This window comes from Dioscorea cayenensis, chromosome 6 (genome assembly GCF_009730915.1).
Source record: "Dioscorea cayenensis subsp. rotundata cultivar TDr96_F1 chromosome 6, TDr96_F1_v2_PseudoChromosome.rev07_lg8_w22 25.fasta, whole genome shotgun sequence".
NCBI lineage: Eukaryota > Viridiplantae > Streptophyta > Magnoliopsida > Dioscoreales > Dioscoreaceae > Dioscorea > Dioscorea cayenensis.
The window spans coordinates 20,801,357-20,816,743 of record NC_052476.1 but is presented as its reverse complement, the minus strand read 5'-3'; the positions used below and the strand labels follow the sequence as shown (position 1 = coordinate 20,816,743).

Sequence of the window (15,387 nt, the reverse complement as noted above, 5' to 3'; positions counted from 1 at the left end):
CAAGCTCGCCCCCGATCTCTCCTTCATCGACCCCTCTGATCAGGCCCTAATCCAAGGCCTCATCTCTTTGGGCTTCTACTACCGCGAGCTCGATCGATTTGCTTCGAAATCCCGTGATCTCAGCTCCGTTTACTCCTCTGGGAACGATGATGCTTCGCTGAAGGAGAAAGCCGGTGCTGGGAGTGTTTATCGGAGGGCTATCGCGAATGGAATTGTTGAGATTTTATCGGTTTATAGGTCTGCGGTTTTGCAGGTGGAGCAGAACTTGCTTGCTGATCCGATGCCCATTTTGGCTACTGTCACCAAAGGGCTTAACAAGGTTGTCCTCTTTTGCTGCTTAGTTGCATAAATTTTGCATCTTGTTAGGAAAAGGATTGATTTTTTGCTTATTGGGATGTTAATGCTCTTAGTTTGAAGTGCTTTTGCCTCCTCTCTATGAGCTCATTGTGGAAATAGAACGTGAAAACGTTAGAGGTGGACAGCTTCTCAATCTTTTGCATAAAAGATGTCATTGTGGTGTCCCGGAATTGCAAGCATGTATCCAGAGGTAATTGGAGAGTTATATGAATGCAGTTCTAGAACATTAGCATTAAATGCTAAATTGTTATTTTTTTTATTGGTATTTGCAAATGAGTAGGCTATTATGGCATGGGCACCAAGTCTTGTACAACCAACTTGCTTCTTGGATGGTTTACGGAATTCTTCAAGATCAACATGGAGAATTTTTCATTAGAAGGTATTATGTTTCTGAATTTGTAGTTTTGTTGGGAAAAGGGCAATTTGCACTTGAAAACTTCAATAATCAAGTAACTCCTTATCCTAATTTTATTGCATTTTGTATCTTATTCTTGAGGAATAGGTGGCCTTGATCATATATCTCATAGGATACAGATTTATTGGTCAAAATCTTATTTTTGACTTTTGCCAAAATTGTGGCATAACCTTCACATCACTCTGACCTTGTATAATCCCACAGGCAAGATAGATATGTAGAAAGTGAATCAACTCAACCTGATCCAGATCACAAGCTGAAGCAGAAATCATTTGAAGATGTGTCTCTAACTGATTGGCATTCAGGATTCCATATTTTTCTGGTAAACTGTAGTATTTCACTTCGTAGAAAGGAAAATTATAATTGTCTTGCTAGAGATATAATTTTAAGTGCTAAAATTAAACCATTGGATTTCATTACCATTTTTGTTGTTGCATTTTTTATTTTATTTCTTCCATTATTATTAAGACCTAACCTGCTAAGCTAATCAGCTTTATTCTGATATGCAGGATATGTTACCGGAATATATTCGTATGCCTGTTGCCGAGTCGGTTCTTTTTTCTGGCAAGGCAGTTAGGGTTCTTCGGAATCCAAGTTCTAGTCTCAAACTACAACAAACATTTGTTCACCACCCAGTTTTGAGAGGATATTCTAAGCTGCAAGGTTCTTTAGGAGGTGGTGCACCCCAAAAGGAGCTCTTTAAGGGCATTGATTTGTTTGAAGAACTACTTCCCCAATCTGAGTCTGATAAGATTTATGCAATGCTTCGACAGCTAAAGGTTTATTGGATTTGTATTTTTTCTGTTTGTATACATGCTCAGTCCTATTGCTGACATAAATATCTATTCTTTCTTTGCTTGCAATTTTTATGAATTCCTTGTCTACAAATATTGTGAATTTTCAGCTGTGTTTCTTTTCTTGAAGGAATCACCTGAGTTTCACAAAAGGTTTTTTGAATCTGCTGTTAGTTCTATCCGCATTATTGCAGCAAATCATCTCTGGCAGGTTGTGCCACTGTCACACTTGCAAAATTTTGATACTCTTGTTACTCTTTCTTTTAATTCTTGCTGAGTCATACTCTCTTTTGTTACAGCTTGTTGTCATACGTGCAGATTTGAATGGCCATTTAAAGGCCCTTAAAGACTATTTCCTTTTAGCAAAAGGGGATTTCTTTCAGGTGGGCTTTCTTTTGGTTCTCCTCAAACTTTTTATAGTCCTTCAGAACCATCACCAAATTACCATTGCCATCATACTGAAATAGTATGCTTGCATATGATGTGAGATACATTGAAGAGTGTGATTATACCCTTCATTTGGTGATTAGTATTAGTAGCTTTGAGGTTTCTTTCTTGCCATTGGCAGTATTGTCAGTCTCAAGAGCCATATGTGTCATTCTCCTACCCAAATACAGCAGTTTGTGGATGTTTGATTTTCTAGAATATTCTATATGAGATCCTACCATGTAACTTATCTCACTCGGTTGCTTGTGTAACTTTCAGTGCTTTCTTGAGGAGAGCCGGCAATTGATGCGTCTACCACCTCGCCAATCCACTGCTGAAGCAGATCTCATGGTCCCATTTCAGCTTGTAAGATTCAGATTTTTTTTCATCGAAACTCGTTACATCAATGAAATTGCATCCTCTGGTTGGTACATTAGGCTTGGGTATGAACTATTTCCATTACTTAATGCAGGCTTCATTAAAGACTATAGGTGATGAAGACAAATACTTTTCAAGAGTCTCACTTAGGTTGGTGCCTTTTGTCTACTATTTGTCCCCATATTATTGATCTGAGTTCAAATCATTTAAAATTGTTTGGTAATGATCATCATAGTCAGTAAATCCAGCCATAGCAGATGCCTCTCCAATGGAGATAGCCTGAATTTGAATCTCATGCATGGGTTCCTCTCTTTTGGGAGCTTCTAATATGCATGCATCATGATATTTATTTTCTCGGTTTTCCGCAGAATGCCCTCATTTGGTATCAGTGTGGGTGCTGCTCAAGTGGGTTTATCAAAGATGAAGCTTAGCACTGATGGTGTTCCCGGTGTTCCATCACAAGGATCTGCCTCATCAGAACTTTCAGTCGATGGTTGGGATGGAATGGCTCTTGAATATTCTGTTGATTGGCCCTTGCAGCTGTTTTTCACTCAAGAGGTCCTATCCAAGTGAGTTCCATAAATGAAGTTTTTTGTTGATTTCTGAATTGCAAAACATTGTGTAACCAAACTCATCAACTCTGTGGTTCATAAATTTCTTTTAATTTAGTTGTTGTCTCTGTTCATCTAATATAAGAAAGCAGTGGATTGTTTCAGGTACCGCAAAGTTTTTCAGTATTTAATAAGGCTTAAGCGTACACAGATGGAATTGGAGAAATCATGGGCTTCTGTTATGCATCAAGAACATGTTGACTTTGCTAACTATCGCAAAGATAGGAAAAGCAGCTCCATATCTATCCTACGGAGGCGGTATAACCCGATGTGGCGAGTTAGGGAACATATGATTTTCTTGATCAGAAATCTGCAATTTTATATCCAGGTCATTCCCTTAAGATAAATTGTTGCCATATTTCCCTTGGTTCTTTTATGTTACTTACGAGAAACATAACATTTATGGAACATGATCAACTGTTAAAGTATCCTTCTATGTAAGTTATGACTAAATAGCAAATCTTTGTGGTCTAGATTCGCACATTTCACTTTGGTTTGGTACAAGTATCTTGTTTTCTGCTTACAAAGTTTACCTATGCTGACTTATTATTACTTTTGTAGGTTGATGTCATTGAGTCTCAATGGAATTCCTTGCAAGCTCGTGTTCAAGATTCACACGATTTCACTGAACTTGTTGGATTTCACCAAGAGTATGTAATTGATTTGCTATTTCTCACTGCAACCTGTGTTTGAATTCCTGTGCATAAATATTTCATTGTGGATGAAACATGAAATTTTACAGCTATATTGCTCTGTCATAGTTTTGAAAGTGATTTTTTGTTAGAGCATATCATACAATCATTTGTTATACCCTTCCCGTAACATCTTCCGGTGTCAACAATATGGAAACATTTTTATTTTGTTACTGACATACTTGTCTTTATTTGCAGTTATTTGTCAGCTTTGATTTCGCAATCCTTCCTGGATATTGGCTCTGTATCAAGAATATTAGACAGCATAATGAAACTTTGCCTGCAGTTTTGCTGGAACATCGAACGCTATGAAACCAATCCAGACATGTCTGAACTGGAGCACATTACCGAGGTATCATCTGCAAATTTCTTTCCCTCTGATTAAGCTTTTGCTAGTGAGGAAGCCAGTAACCGATCGACCTCGAGTTCCACCTTCCTTGTTTTGCCTATCATTTCATCACTTTCAACTGGTGATCCAGGAATTTGGCAAGAAATCAAATTCTCTGTACACAATTCTCCGGAGTAGCCGGCTCGCAGGAAGTCAGCGAGCACCATTTCTGCGACAATTCCTCATGCGCTTGAATTTTAATTCCTTCTTCGAGGTAAGCTCATATGCTAAGAGCTGAGTCTAGTTTTCGAGATGTAATTCTAATTTGGCTTTTCTCCGGCAACAGGCTACGGCAAGAGGTGTGCTGAATTTCGTCCGACCACGCCCTACGCCACCTATTGTTCAGCAATAATGTCGAGTATATAAACGATTCAACCGGCATTCTTTATCATGTATACTTCCTATATACAGGTTTTCGATGTACCAGAGAAGTCGATTGCCGAAGAGATCCTCGAGTGTATCTGAGCTTTTCTTTACAGTGTGTAATTGTTTTCAGGAACATTGTGGAGATTTTATAATTAATCAAAACTTTGTATTGCTTCTGAATGTGTATGTGTTTCATCATATATAATTTTTCTTTTTTGATCAGATGATCAATTTCTAGCTTTTGATGTCTTGTTTTTATGTTGAGGTAGCCACTGTAATTGCATTTAGACCCTTCCAAACTATGGTTTTTATAGATTCACCCGTAGAAGTTGCATATGAAACCCCTTATTTTTTTAAATAATGTTTTAATTATTTAAATAAATATATTTAATTGAATATAAGTTAAGATCTTTAATTAGAAAATTAGTATTAATAAATCTAAAGTCTAGTTACAAGTTTTTTTTCTTAAAACAATTTTAAACTTGACAAACCACCTGTAACTCAGTGCACAAGGGTTTTTTTTAAGGGTACTCTCAAAAATAGATCTAGTGAAAGATAGGGTGGTATATGTAGTTCAGAGGATTAGAGCGCATGGCTACAAACCAAGGTGTTGGAAGTTCGAATCCCTTCTCATCCACAACCGCCAATCTTTATAGAGTAGGGAAATTATGATTGGGATAGCAGATGCAAAGCTATTGAAATATAATGGGTCTTTTGTCGAAATGTAATGACTTTACTTTTTATTTTTATTTATCGTTAATAGATCGTCAAACTAAGCCTATGTAATTTCAGAAATCACATCATAGAACATGTGATTCTTTTTTGTTAGAATAGATTAGTAAGGGGGTTCTTTATAAGAAAAATAATGTGTTCTGTATTTTTTTTATATATGTTTGTATTTGTTACGACGTTTGTTGTTTTTGTAAAAAATAATAATAATAATAATTTCACTGAATTTTATTTTTATTTTTAATTATGTAAAAAAATAAATTATGCAGCATATCATGATGAAAACGATAAAAAAGAAAAAGAAAGTAATTATAATTAATTAAAAATATCTCTTACGTATCATTTGACTTAAAAACAATTAAAATAAAATTTATTTTATTTTATTTTATTTTATTTTAAAAAAAGTTTAATGGAGTTCCAAAAGGCATGGTCCCCATTTCCCACCAATGTTCGCCATGCTCCTTCTTCTCTTCTAAGCTTCCACTTCGTCTCCTTCTCCTCCTTCTCCTCCTCCTCTCTATAAATAACCTCTTCTTCTTCTTCTTCTCAAGATTCAACCCTCTCTCTCTCTCTCTCTCTCTCGCTCGATCACTCTCTCGGATGCTATGGCTTCTGCGAAGCTTCGAGTAGAAGAGCTGCGAGCTCAGCTTGCTCAGCGTGGACTTGACTCCGCCGGTACCAAGCCCGTTCTGGTAAGCTGTCTTTATCTCTTTCTCTCTTTCTCTCGTTCGCTCTTGGGCGCTTGATTGATGGATCGCTTTTGATGGAACAAACATTGCTTGTCTCTTTGAAGTCAAAGTTGAGGAATTTCTGTCTCTATGATCAAGTTTCAGCTGTATATCCTCGTTGGTGCGCTTTTGTGAGGCTTAGTAAAGTGCTATTTCCTCGTTCTCTCCCAATTCTTGGCCCTGTTACTTCTCTCTGTGTCTCTCTCTAATGGAAAATTTTCAGCTTGTTCTCTGTTTTAAATCAAAGTTCAGCTCTCTCTATATCTCTAAGATCAAATTTTTGAGTTATATATCGTCGCTCGCACGAGCTGTTGTGAGGCTTAAGAAAGCACCATTTCCTCCTTTTCTCCTAATTCCTCACTCTGTGGTGTCTGTCCCTTTCATCAAAAAAATATTATTTTTTTTTTGTTCTGTTTCTAATCGAATTTCAGCTCTCTCTTGCCCTATAAGATCAAATTTTAGTTGCATCTATCTCAATCTTTAGACACCTTTTCATTCGTTATCTTGTGATATCTCATTGCATAGCACACTTTGTTTTGTTGAATGGCTAACATAGAAGTCCATCTTCAAATTCTACTTGAATTTCATGAGCTTCTTTGGTGAGCATAAGATGGGGGCATGTTTCTTTGATCACAGGTCAAGAGACTTGAGGAAGCCATACAGAAGGAAGAAGAAGAGAAGGAATCATTGAAAGATGATAACACTAGCAATGCCACTGGTGGTGGTAGGAAAAGACGGAGAGACTCGTCTAAAGATGATCCTGAGCCTGGTGATGCCATTGAGAGGCTTCAAGAGATGGGTGTGAGAGAACTTCGTGAGTTAGCTGCCAGTCGGGGCCTCCAGACAAATGGATTGAAGAGGGAACTCATTGATAGGCTTTCTACTGATTTGCTTAAGGATTCTGGAGATGCAGTTGAAGGTACATGAAAAACTATTAATGGTGTTCGTTGTACATAGATGCTGAATCAGTTTTTGATGAAGTTTTGTTTTTTTTTTGCCTATGTTTGTCAGCTAAAGAGGTGGAAGAGAGTAAGGAGAAAATGGTCACTGCAACAAAGAAAGGGGGGGCCGTGCTTGATCAGTGGCTCCCAGATAATATCAAGTCGAGCTTTCATGTGTTGCAACATGTATATATCAACTTATTTGCTTTAGCACAAAGTAGCAGGACCACTGAAAGTGATTTTTCTCCATCTGAGACAAGAAATACTTTTGCTTCGATAAGTGATTGATTCAAATTTATTTTATATCCTCTCTAACTTGCCCTTTTCGAGGAAGATATTCTACATTTTACTTTAAAATGATACTGACCTGACTGACAACAAATGATTGCTACTAATCTACATTGGTGGTTGAAAGCATCCCACTTCAGTTAATTTGATAAACTATGATTTGAACATATGAGCTTAGGTCTCTCATCCTATTACTTAAGCTTTTAGGTTAAATCGTGCCGAGATAATATGTTTGGTTTGCATATAACATTGCCCTAGAGCTTGGTTAATTGGTTGTTTTAGCAATGTGATTTAAACATATAAATCTTGATCTCTCATCCTATTAGCGTAAGCTATTGGGCTGAATTAGCTCAAATAATATGTTTGATTTGCATCTTAACAAGAAGGAAAATACAAGACATTGTTAGAGAAACTTCAATGGCAGGACAACAATAATGTGATCATAATTCATTCTAGAACACAAAATTGTTTGTTGCAAGAGTTTTATTAATTTGTTTTTGTTGAGAGCAACTTTTCTCTAATAAATTTGGGGTAAAATAAAAAGATACTAACCTTAGCAAATAGTTGAGATGAACTTTTATTTGATTTGATGCAGTGGTGGAAATAGTTAAATATTTAATTGGCATATGGTATTCAATTGGATGTTTATTCTGCTGTGATATTTTATAAGTGTTCTTGTACACCTGCTTAACAAAGAGTAGCATTCTCTATTTTTTGCAGGGGGAGGAAATCTATGATGCCATTCTTAATCAAACAAATGTCGGAGATAATAATAACAAGTTCTATGTAATTCAAGTTCTTGGTATGTTCTTCTTTCATTTTGCTTATTTAATATATTTTCTTCAGATTATTTATTATGTGGAAAATGCATCAGACTGATAGGCCCCTGGTGGTTTGTGGGGTGGTTTGTGAGGGGTTTTCTCCCAACCCCATATTTAATTCATGGCTAGTGATAGAGAGCTTCCATTTGCTTTCTCCTATATTCTATGATCCTTATCTTCAGAAATGCTGTCCTTCTTGGGTGGTTATATATGGAACCTCCTGCATATCAAGCTTATCTATTAGACCCACATGACATTTCTGTTCTTCCTTTATCTCTTAAGATTTACAGTTTTGCTGCATTGAGCACTATTGACTTCTAAACTCCAGAGCAAATTATGCATTTCTTTATGCTTTTCTAGCTAATGAAATGAATTTATAGATTTTGTGTTTGCATTGCTAAATCTTTCCTTACACAATATTAACTGCAGAATCCGATGACGGTGGCAAATTCATGGTTTACAATAGATGGGGCAGAGTTGGAATTAAAGGTCAAGACAAGTTACTTGGCCCTTATGACAGGGTTGAGGCGGCGATTAATGAATTTCAAACGAAGTTCTTTGACAAGACAAAGAATCATTGGTCTGGTCGGAAGGCCTTTATTTGTAAACCAAAGTGCTACACTTGGTTGGAAATGGACTACAGTGAAACTGACAAAGCAACAGTATGTTATTCATTGTTTTTATTTTATATGATTATGATTGATTGTGATTTTACTCAATTGACTATATTATTATGTCTTATCTTTTTATTGACCACACATTGTATTTCATATAATAAGGTTTCTGAATGTGCTGATTCATCTGTTGGTAGTCAACTTCAAGAGACAAAACTTGACCAATGTATTGCAAAGTTCATATCCCTTATTTGCAATATTAGCATGATGAAGCAGCAAATGTTGGAGATAGGTCAGTATTCCTTATGTCAGTATTCCTTTTGTACTCTCTAGTTGTGCTGAATTTGCTGTGAGATATGGTTGGTGTTGCATAAATAATTAACCACTATCAATAGTAAATCTCATCTACTTGCCATTGAACTTGGTCTATAATTTATATTGGGCATGAACTTTTTAGTGATGAATATAAAATGGTAGGCACACATTTCAATTTGTTTATAAACCATCCCTTCGAGATTGCTTTCCTCCTTTTAATCTGCATTTCCTCTTCTTTTTGGCTAATTTTCTTCTCCTACTTCTAGGATACAATGCTGAAAAATTGCCGCTTGGTAAGCTAAGCAAATCTACAATTTTGAAGGTGAGCCTTATATGCTTTATTATGCCTTTTAATTTCCAATAAAAATTATGTTTCCTTTCTCGAAAAAATCACATGATCCTGCAATTTTGTGGCGTAAAAGTAGATGAACATATATTTTGGGGGAATTTAGTGATGGAAGAAAAGGATAATTATCTATAACTTTAGCCCAAATTATCACATTATTAAATATTTCTCACAAATCTTATAATCTGGGGACTAAAAATTATAGAATGTGAAGCATTGGTTGATTCAATTGCAACTTGCATGACATCTGTTTGATATGTGTGTACAAGGTGAAGTAACCTGAGAAAAAACAAATGCCTTGACTACTAAAACAATAATGATTATGAAATTAAATGTATTTATATAAGTCTCATGTCATAACTAAAATGTTGAGGGTGCTATACTACAAGTACCACATGCATCTAGTGCAACACATGCGGTATTGATAAACGATAACCTGAGTAACAAAGTAATGTTTAATTATACTGAGTTACTAACTTGATTCTACCACTGATCTCCACAGTGCACAGTTTTCTTTTTGTTCTCTATCTGATGATGTGTTGCTCACTAAGATTTAACTCACAGGGTTATGATGTATTAAGGAGAATCTCAGAGGTGATGGGACAATCTAACCGAAATGAACTTGAAGAACTGAGTGGGTATGTATTATTTCTTGAAGGACTACTGCCTCTTCATTAATTAGATAGCTTTCTTCCTTTTACTCTATTAACAGTGTTGGTGAGGTCTCAAAAATACACTGCATGATAACATTGGTTGCTACTGGAACAACGTTGATACATAATACCAGGTTCCTTCTATAGCATATTAACATCATCATGGATTTTTAAGGTCTCCTAATTAAGGCTTATGCCATTCATCTTTTTATGTGGCATGTTTGCACCCGCATTAATGAAACAAGGCATATATAGCTTGGGAAAATATGGCATAGAAGTGTCCTACTAGTTTGGATTCTGGTTAGTCTTCATAGTACTTTCTCATGTGGTGCTACTCATACTGTTTTCTCATTGTTACAATTGAGTTGTTATTCGTGAGTGCTCTATTCTTGCCTCAAATGGCAACTGACCACTTTTCTTGGCAGAGAGTTCTACACCGTCATTCCGCATGACTTTGGATTTAAAAAGATGCGTATGTCCCTGCCAGAGCTTGAGCTTTATGATATTAGTTGTTTATTTTTTTTTATTTTTACCTTTGCACCATGATGCTGTATGGTGTAACTGATCATATGAAATCCAATACTGCAGGAGAATTTGTTATTGACACCCCTTCCAAGTTAAAAGGCAAGCTTGAAATGGTAATTTCTTCTGATCATGAAAAGCTTTTTTTTCCTTTGGTTATACTTGATACTTAGAATTGCTTTCTGTGTCTGGATAATAATTAGCAATAATTTTTGCTATTCATCCAATCACTTGTAAAACGGTTAATGGCAACTACTGTTTATATCCTACACATGACTGTATATTTTCTGCTCTGGGATGTTTCGTCCACTTTCAAGTTTTGTATCACAGTTGCAAGTTTATTTGTCCTGTTTAACTTGCAGTTTTTCACTCACAAGTTCACAATCTGTGTGTATGTAGTCTGGAACCTAATGTTCCGTTACATATTTTGCATGTGCTGAGATAGCCTTCATTTTTATTATCTTTTTGAAGGTTGCAGCACTTGGTGAGATTGAAGTTGCAACCAAGCTTTTGCAGGATGACTGTAGGACGCAAGTAAGTTTCTTCTTGGAATTTATTTATTTGTTTCCAGGTTCTTCAGATTTACTCCCTACCTTATTGATAAGGCTTTGATGACAATACAAATCAGATTAGTATGAATAAAAAGGCTTATGCTTGTGCTTTCCCTTATGAGAAGCCAAAGAATTTCTGATTTCACAATACCTTATCTTTGCTTGATGCATCATACATTTTACCATTGATTTGCTATCTAGTGGTGCAGCATATCAGTTTGAAAATTTTTGTGCTTTGCCTCTATTGCTAAACCATATTTTTTCAATTTTGTAGGAGGATCCTTTGTATTATCGTTATCAGCAACTCCACTGTGATCTAAATCCAGTTGAAGCTGATTCTGAGGAATTTTTAATGGTAATTTGATTTGTAGCTTTTTTAGTTAGAAATATATCCAAGCCTTGAGTTTAAATGCATGATTTATGAATCATGTACTTGTTAAGACTTTCAATTTACTGACATGATTTCCCGCATCAGATAAGGAAGTATATGCTGAATACGCATGCCAAAACACACTCAAATTATAAGGTTGATATCCAGCAAATATTTAAAGTTTCTAGGCATGGTGAAGTCGAACGATTCAGTAAGGTGAAGATGAAAACCCAGGCACTTCATTACCTTATTCTCCCATAGGTTCTAGTTCCAACACTTATTTCCTTCAGTAACATGTCATATGAGTCAATGTTTTTTGTGACTGCAGTTTTCAAATACAAAAAATCGGATGCTGCTCTGGCATGGTTCTAGACTCACAAATTGGACTGGAATTCTTTCACAAGGTTATCCTTGTTCCTTCTTGCTTCTGAATTTGCATTAGTGTGAGCATGCATCTAATTTTTACTTATGCCTTTTTCTGAATATTTACTTCATGTGATCCAACTCTGAATTTTCTCAAAGTTATGTGAGAATATCTTATCATTTATTGATTGTGCCATAAAACTAACAGGATTGAGGATTGCTCCACCAGAAGCGCCTGTCACAGGCTATATGTTTGGAAAGGGAGTTTATTTTGCTGATATGTTCTCTAAGAGTGCAAATTACTGCTGTGCATCAAATTCATCTTCATCCGGTGTTCTGCTTTTATGTGAGGTTGCTTCTAACTCAAAAAATCAGCATTTTTTATTTACTTGGTATTTGATCACAAGTGATTATAATACCAAACTGGCAGGTTGCATTAGGGGAAATGTCTGAGCTACTTGTCGCTGACTATAATGCTAATCAGTTACCACCAGGAAAACTAAGGTTTCTTTCAAACTTCAAGCTATATTCTTCATGATCTGAAATTTTCAATATTTGGTCTCAGCATGAGTGTTACTACATTAACTCATACAAAATTCTCTAACCTATGATGGATTTCCCTCAACATGTTTTTTACTTTGCAGTACAAAAGGAGTCGGCACTACAGCACCAAACATGTCGGAATCTTATTCACTTGAAGATGTGATCGTTCCTCTCGGGAAACCAAAGAAGCAAACTGACCACCAGGTACCAAACATCTTGTTTTTGTACTTACAGTAAAGAGCATCAGCAAGAGCTAGCTTATTATCGTTCTACATTTGCAGGGTGGTTTGTTGTACAATGAATACATTGTCTATGATGTCGATCAAATACGGATGCGTTACGTAGTTCATGTAAATTTCAACTTCAAGAGATAATTGATTTCGATGATTGTTCTGAAGTTTTGAAAGAATTGGAAGAGTTTTAGTTCATGTGATCATTACTGCAGCATCACATAGTTTATCTGTAACATCACATGTGTTTACTCATTGTAAAACTCTCAAAACTTATCTCTTTAATGAAATTTGAAGTTTCTGCACTTTTCTGATGCTGTTGTTGTTGTTTACTGTAAATCAAAATGTTAGAAAACTTTGCTTACAGCCTTACATTTGAATTGTCAGATAATTATTAGTATTGTGTTATCGTCTACTCAAATTGGTTGTATTTGTTAAATAAAGCAAACTAATTTTGATTAACTTTTTTAATCAATAATTATTAATATGTTATGAGTTTAGTGGTGCTGATTAGAGTATAAGTTTAATAAGCCGTTGGTAGTCTAGCGGAATTTTCACAAGACTATAATGGCCAAGGTGCATGGTTTTGGTGCGCTGACATACTGTAGTAGTATGGTTCATCATTATTCTCAAATTCAGATATTATTTATGGTACTGCTTTTAAAATAGGTTTTGGTTAGGTTCAATGGGTTTTCTGTGAGAGGTGTTGTATCTCTAACCGCACAATAGAGAATTTATTAGCTTACGATAGTAGTTCAGCGATGCGATTTATTAAGCTTAGTTTGGTTTTTGAAAATCTTCCTGTTATATATGTGGCGTAACTTTTTATAAACCCATATAACGCCTCGATCGAGTACCACGTACATGCATGTCCCTTGGTATTTGTCACATTTGTCAATATATATATATATATATATAAGTTTAAATAAGCACTAGATTATTTAGGCAAATAAAAATTGTGGAAATGCCAAAAACCCTTTAAGCTTTGTAAATCACAAAAACACCCCTGTTAGTTTTCGAATCCCCAAAAACCCCTCCTTTTAAAGTCTATGTTTTTCAAACCCCAAACCTCAGAACTGGATGTGAATCTGGAGTGAGTTTCAAATTTTTGGGACTGAAAATGCCCTTGCATGAGGGAGTCGCTGCAGCCTATCTCGTGATTTGAGGAAGTGGGGTTTTCGTAGGGCAACCCCGAGAGACGAATTTATCGAGCCGCTTTAATTGCTTTTTCTCAACTCACGCCTTCGCCTTTTCCATTTCAAGTCGTCTCGAAGTTGTCTCTACCTGCTAAGCCTCCATGAATCGCCATTTCATCGCCTTTTTCCTTTCCACCGAGATCTCAGAGGAGAAGTCCCCTGCGCAACTAGTTGGCATTTCATCAGATTGCAATCTAAGGTATTGAGTATGGTTTTATGTTAACTGCTCTATTACTAAAAGAAAGATTTTTTTCGGTTTTGCTTTTGTGCTCTCGCTTTTGTTTGGAAGATATCAAGTCTCAGTAGGGGATTTCTACCGGGGTTTTGTTAGTCTCAGGAGATTTCTCATTTAGGGTTTTGTTTTTGTTTTGCATTTTCAGATGTATACACTATCGAAATAGTCGATCATATGATTTGTGTAATATTTATAATGTACATTTCCCTGCTTCGCTTTGATATGGTTGCAGCTTTTTACAAACGAGGTCGACGCTTTAAGAAACGAGATGTTACAGCTTTAACATTTGTTGTCTCCGCTTAAGTATTCTCGCCTCAGTTTAACAAAATGGGTCTCGCTTTAACATTTTATATCTCTCGCTTAATAACCGAGAGTTTACCGCTTAAAACCTTATATTTCCGCTTAAACTTTTGTCAATCGATCGTCAGAGTCTTGTGATTACGGCGGTCAACCTAGTTAATGGGCGTGCTATTTGACACCGGTCATGGAGACCTTGAATGAATCGAAAAGTTAACATGACCCACTCGACACCGGGAGATTATTCGAAGGACACCGTCATAGCTGCTCACATCGAGTCTGAAGCCATATACCAAGAGAGGGCCCTTCTTGATTCTCTTTGCAAAGCGTAGCGATGGTCGCACTCAATAAATTCTGGGGATCGGGAAAGCCTCGCTCGAGTTTCTGACCTCAAGACGTGGCCCTCGGGTTCTCTGAGGCTGGCGTTGCGATGCGAGCGTGGTCTTCGTAAGAAGAAAAACCGAGTCGGGCTGCTCAAGGTCTGTAGATCTATCAAAGACCCACGAGAGACACAGAGACTCCATCAAGAGCACTCGGGGCAACTTGTCTCGACAGAGGGAGAAGAAGATAATTTTGTCAAACTCCGATGGTGTACTCTCATGGGACAGTCCTCTTCCCAAATACATCATGCTCGCTCCGAATCGGATCGCTGATTACGCCGATGATCTACCAAACGTGCGGGCGACACGCACGGGCGCAGGCGACGCACAAGTGTGCTTATGGAGGATATTCCACAAGTGGCCGCCCTGAGCTGCAAGATAGATGCGCCGGGAAGAAGACCAACACAGGGTACATTAAGGGGTTGCTTTCAGCCGCGCTTAACGCTCCGGTTTTTACTGTACTGACCGAACGGGAAGAAAGTCCGCTTTCGGCAAGATCCCAAGGATGCTGCATACGGCTGAAAGTACTACCGGAAGCAAGCGACTGTGAGAAACGAGCTTGTCATCGTCGACTGGAAAAGAGGTAATAAATCATGACAATGTTTAACATAAGTCTTTAATGTTTAAACATTTTTATTTAGCGCTTAACTTTAGTATTTACCGCTTAACTCTTATTCATACCTGGTTTAAATATTTTGTTCTCCGCTTAATTATATTCTATAACGCTTAAATATATAGTTTTTATAGTTTAAAATGAACGATCTCACCGAAATTGTTTGGTTTACATATGTTAGTTTCCTGAAATGGTTCCTGATTACTGTCAAGAAGAAATATTTGT

General features: G+C 36.7%; 2 protein-coding genes across 2 annotated transcripts in view; both read left to right on the top strand.

Moving 5' to 3' along the window:
* Positions 1–4,607, top strand: part of LOC120263257 (gamma-tubulin complex component 4) — a 5,919-nt gene extending 1,312 nt beyond the window's left edge. The window contains exons 2-16 of the mRNA XM_039271123.1: positions 5–319; positions 411–547; positions 638–736; positions 977–1,094; positions 1,282–1,551; positions 1,697–1,777; positions 1,866–1,949; positions 2,272–2,358; positions 2,465–2,520; positions 2,739–2,939; positions 3,087–3,309; positions 3,543–3,631; positions 3,872–4,025; positions 4,153–4,275; positions 4,348–4,607. Of these exons, the coding sequence (XP_039127057.1) occupies positions 5–319; positions 411–547; positions 638–736; positions 977–1,094; positions 1,282–1,551; positions 1,697–1,777; positions 1,866–1,949; positions 2,272–2,358; positions 2,465–2,520; positions 2,739–2,939; positions 3,087–3,309; positions 3,543–3,631; positions 3,872–4,025; positions 4,153–4,275; positions 4,348–4,413 (2,103 nt within the window). The 3' untranslated portion in view covers positions 4,414–4,607. The remainder of the gene's footprint in view (positions 1–4; positions 320–410; positions 548–637; positions 737–976; positions 1,095–1,281; positions 1,552–1,696; positions 1,778–1,865; positions 1,950–2,271; positions 2,359–2,464; positions 2,521–2,738; positions 2,940–3,086; positions 3,310–3,542; positions 3,632–3,871; positions 4,026–4,152; positions 4,276–4,347) is intronic.
* A 1,089-nt stretch (positions 4,608–5,696) lies between these two features.
* On the top strand, positions 5,697–12,746 carry LOC120263896 (poly [ADP-ribose] polymerase 2-A). The gene is made up of 18 exons (XM_039271875.1): positions 5,697–5,848; positions 6,521–6,803; positions 6,896–7,011; positions 7,834–7,915; positions 8,364–8,596; positions 8,714–8,840; positions 9,130–9,185; positions 9,774–9,847; positions 10,288–10,334; positions 10,451–10,500; positions 10,856–10,918; positions 11,210–11,290; positions 11,411–11,521; positions 11,634–11,709; positions 11,877–12,019; positions 12,099–12,172; positions 12,313–12,415; positions 12,493–12,746. Exons 1-18 carry the CDS (start codon positions 5,762–5,764, stop codon positions 12,583–12,585), a joined length of 1,899 nt encoding a protein of 632 aa, XP_039127809.1. The 5' UTR covers positions 5,697–5,761; the 3' UTR covers positions 12,586–12,746.
* Positions 12,747–15,387: the final 2,641 nt, after the last annotated feature.

Bases quoted from the DNA above. Each gene is read 5' to 3' on its own strand.
- LOC120263896 (XM_039271875.1), top strand. From the start codon at position 5,762: ATGGCTTCTGCGAAGCTTCGAGTAGAAGAGCTGCGAGCTCAGCTTGCT. The intron at 5,849-6,520 runs GTAAGCTGTCTT...CTTTGATCACAG, and splicing joins CCGGTACCAAGCCCGTTCTG to GTCAAGAGACTTGAGGAAGC. The intron at 12,020-12,098 runs GTTGCTTCTAAC...CCAAACTGGCAG, and splicing joins GTGTTCTGCTTTTATGTGAG to GTTGCATTAGGGGAAATGTC.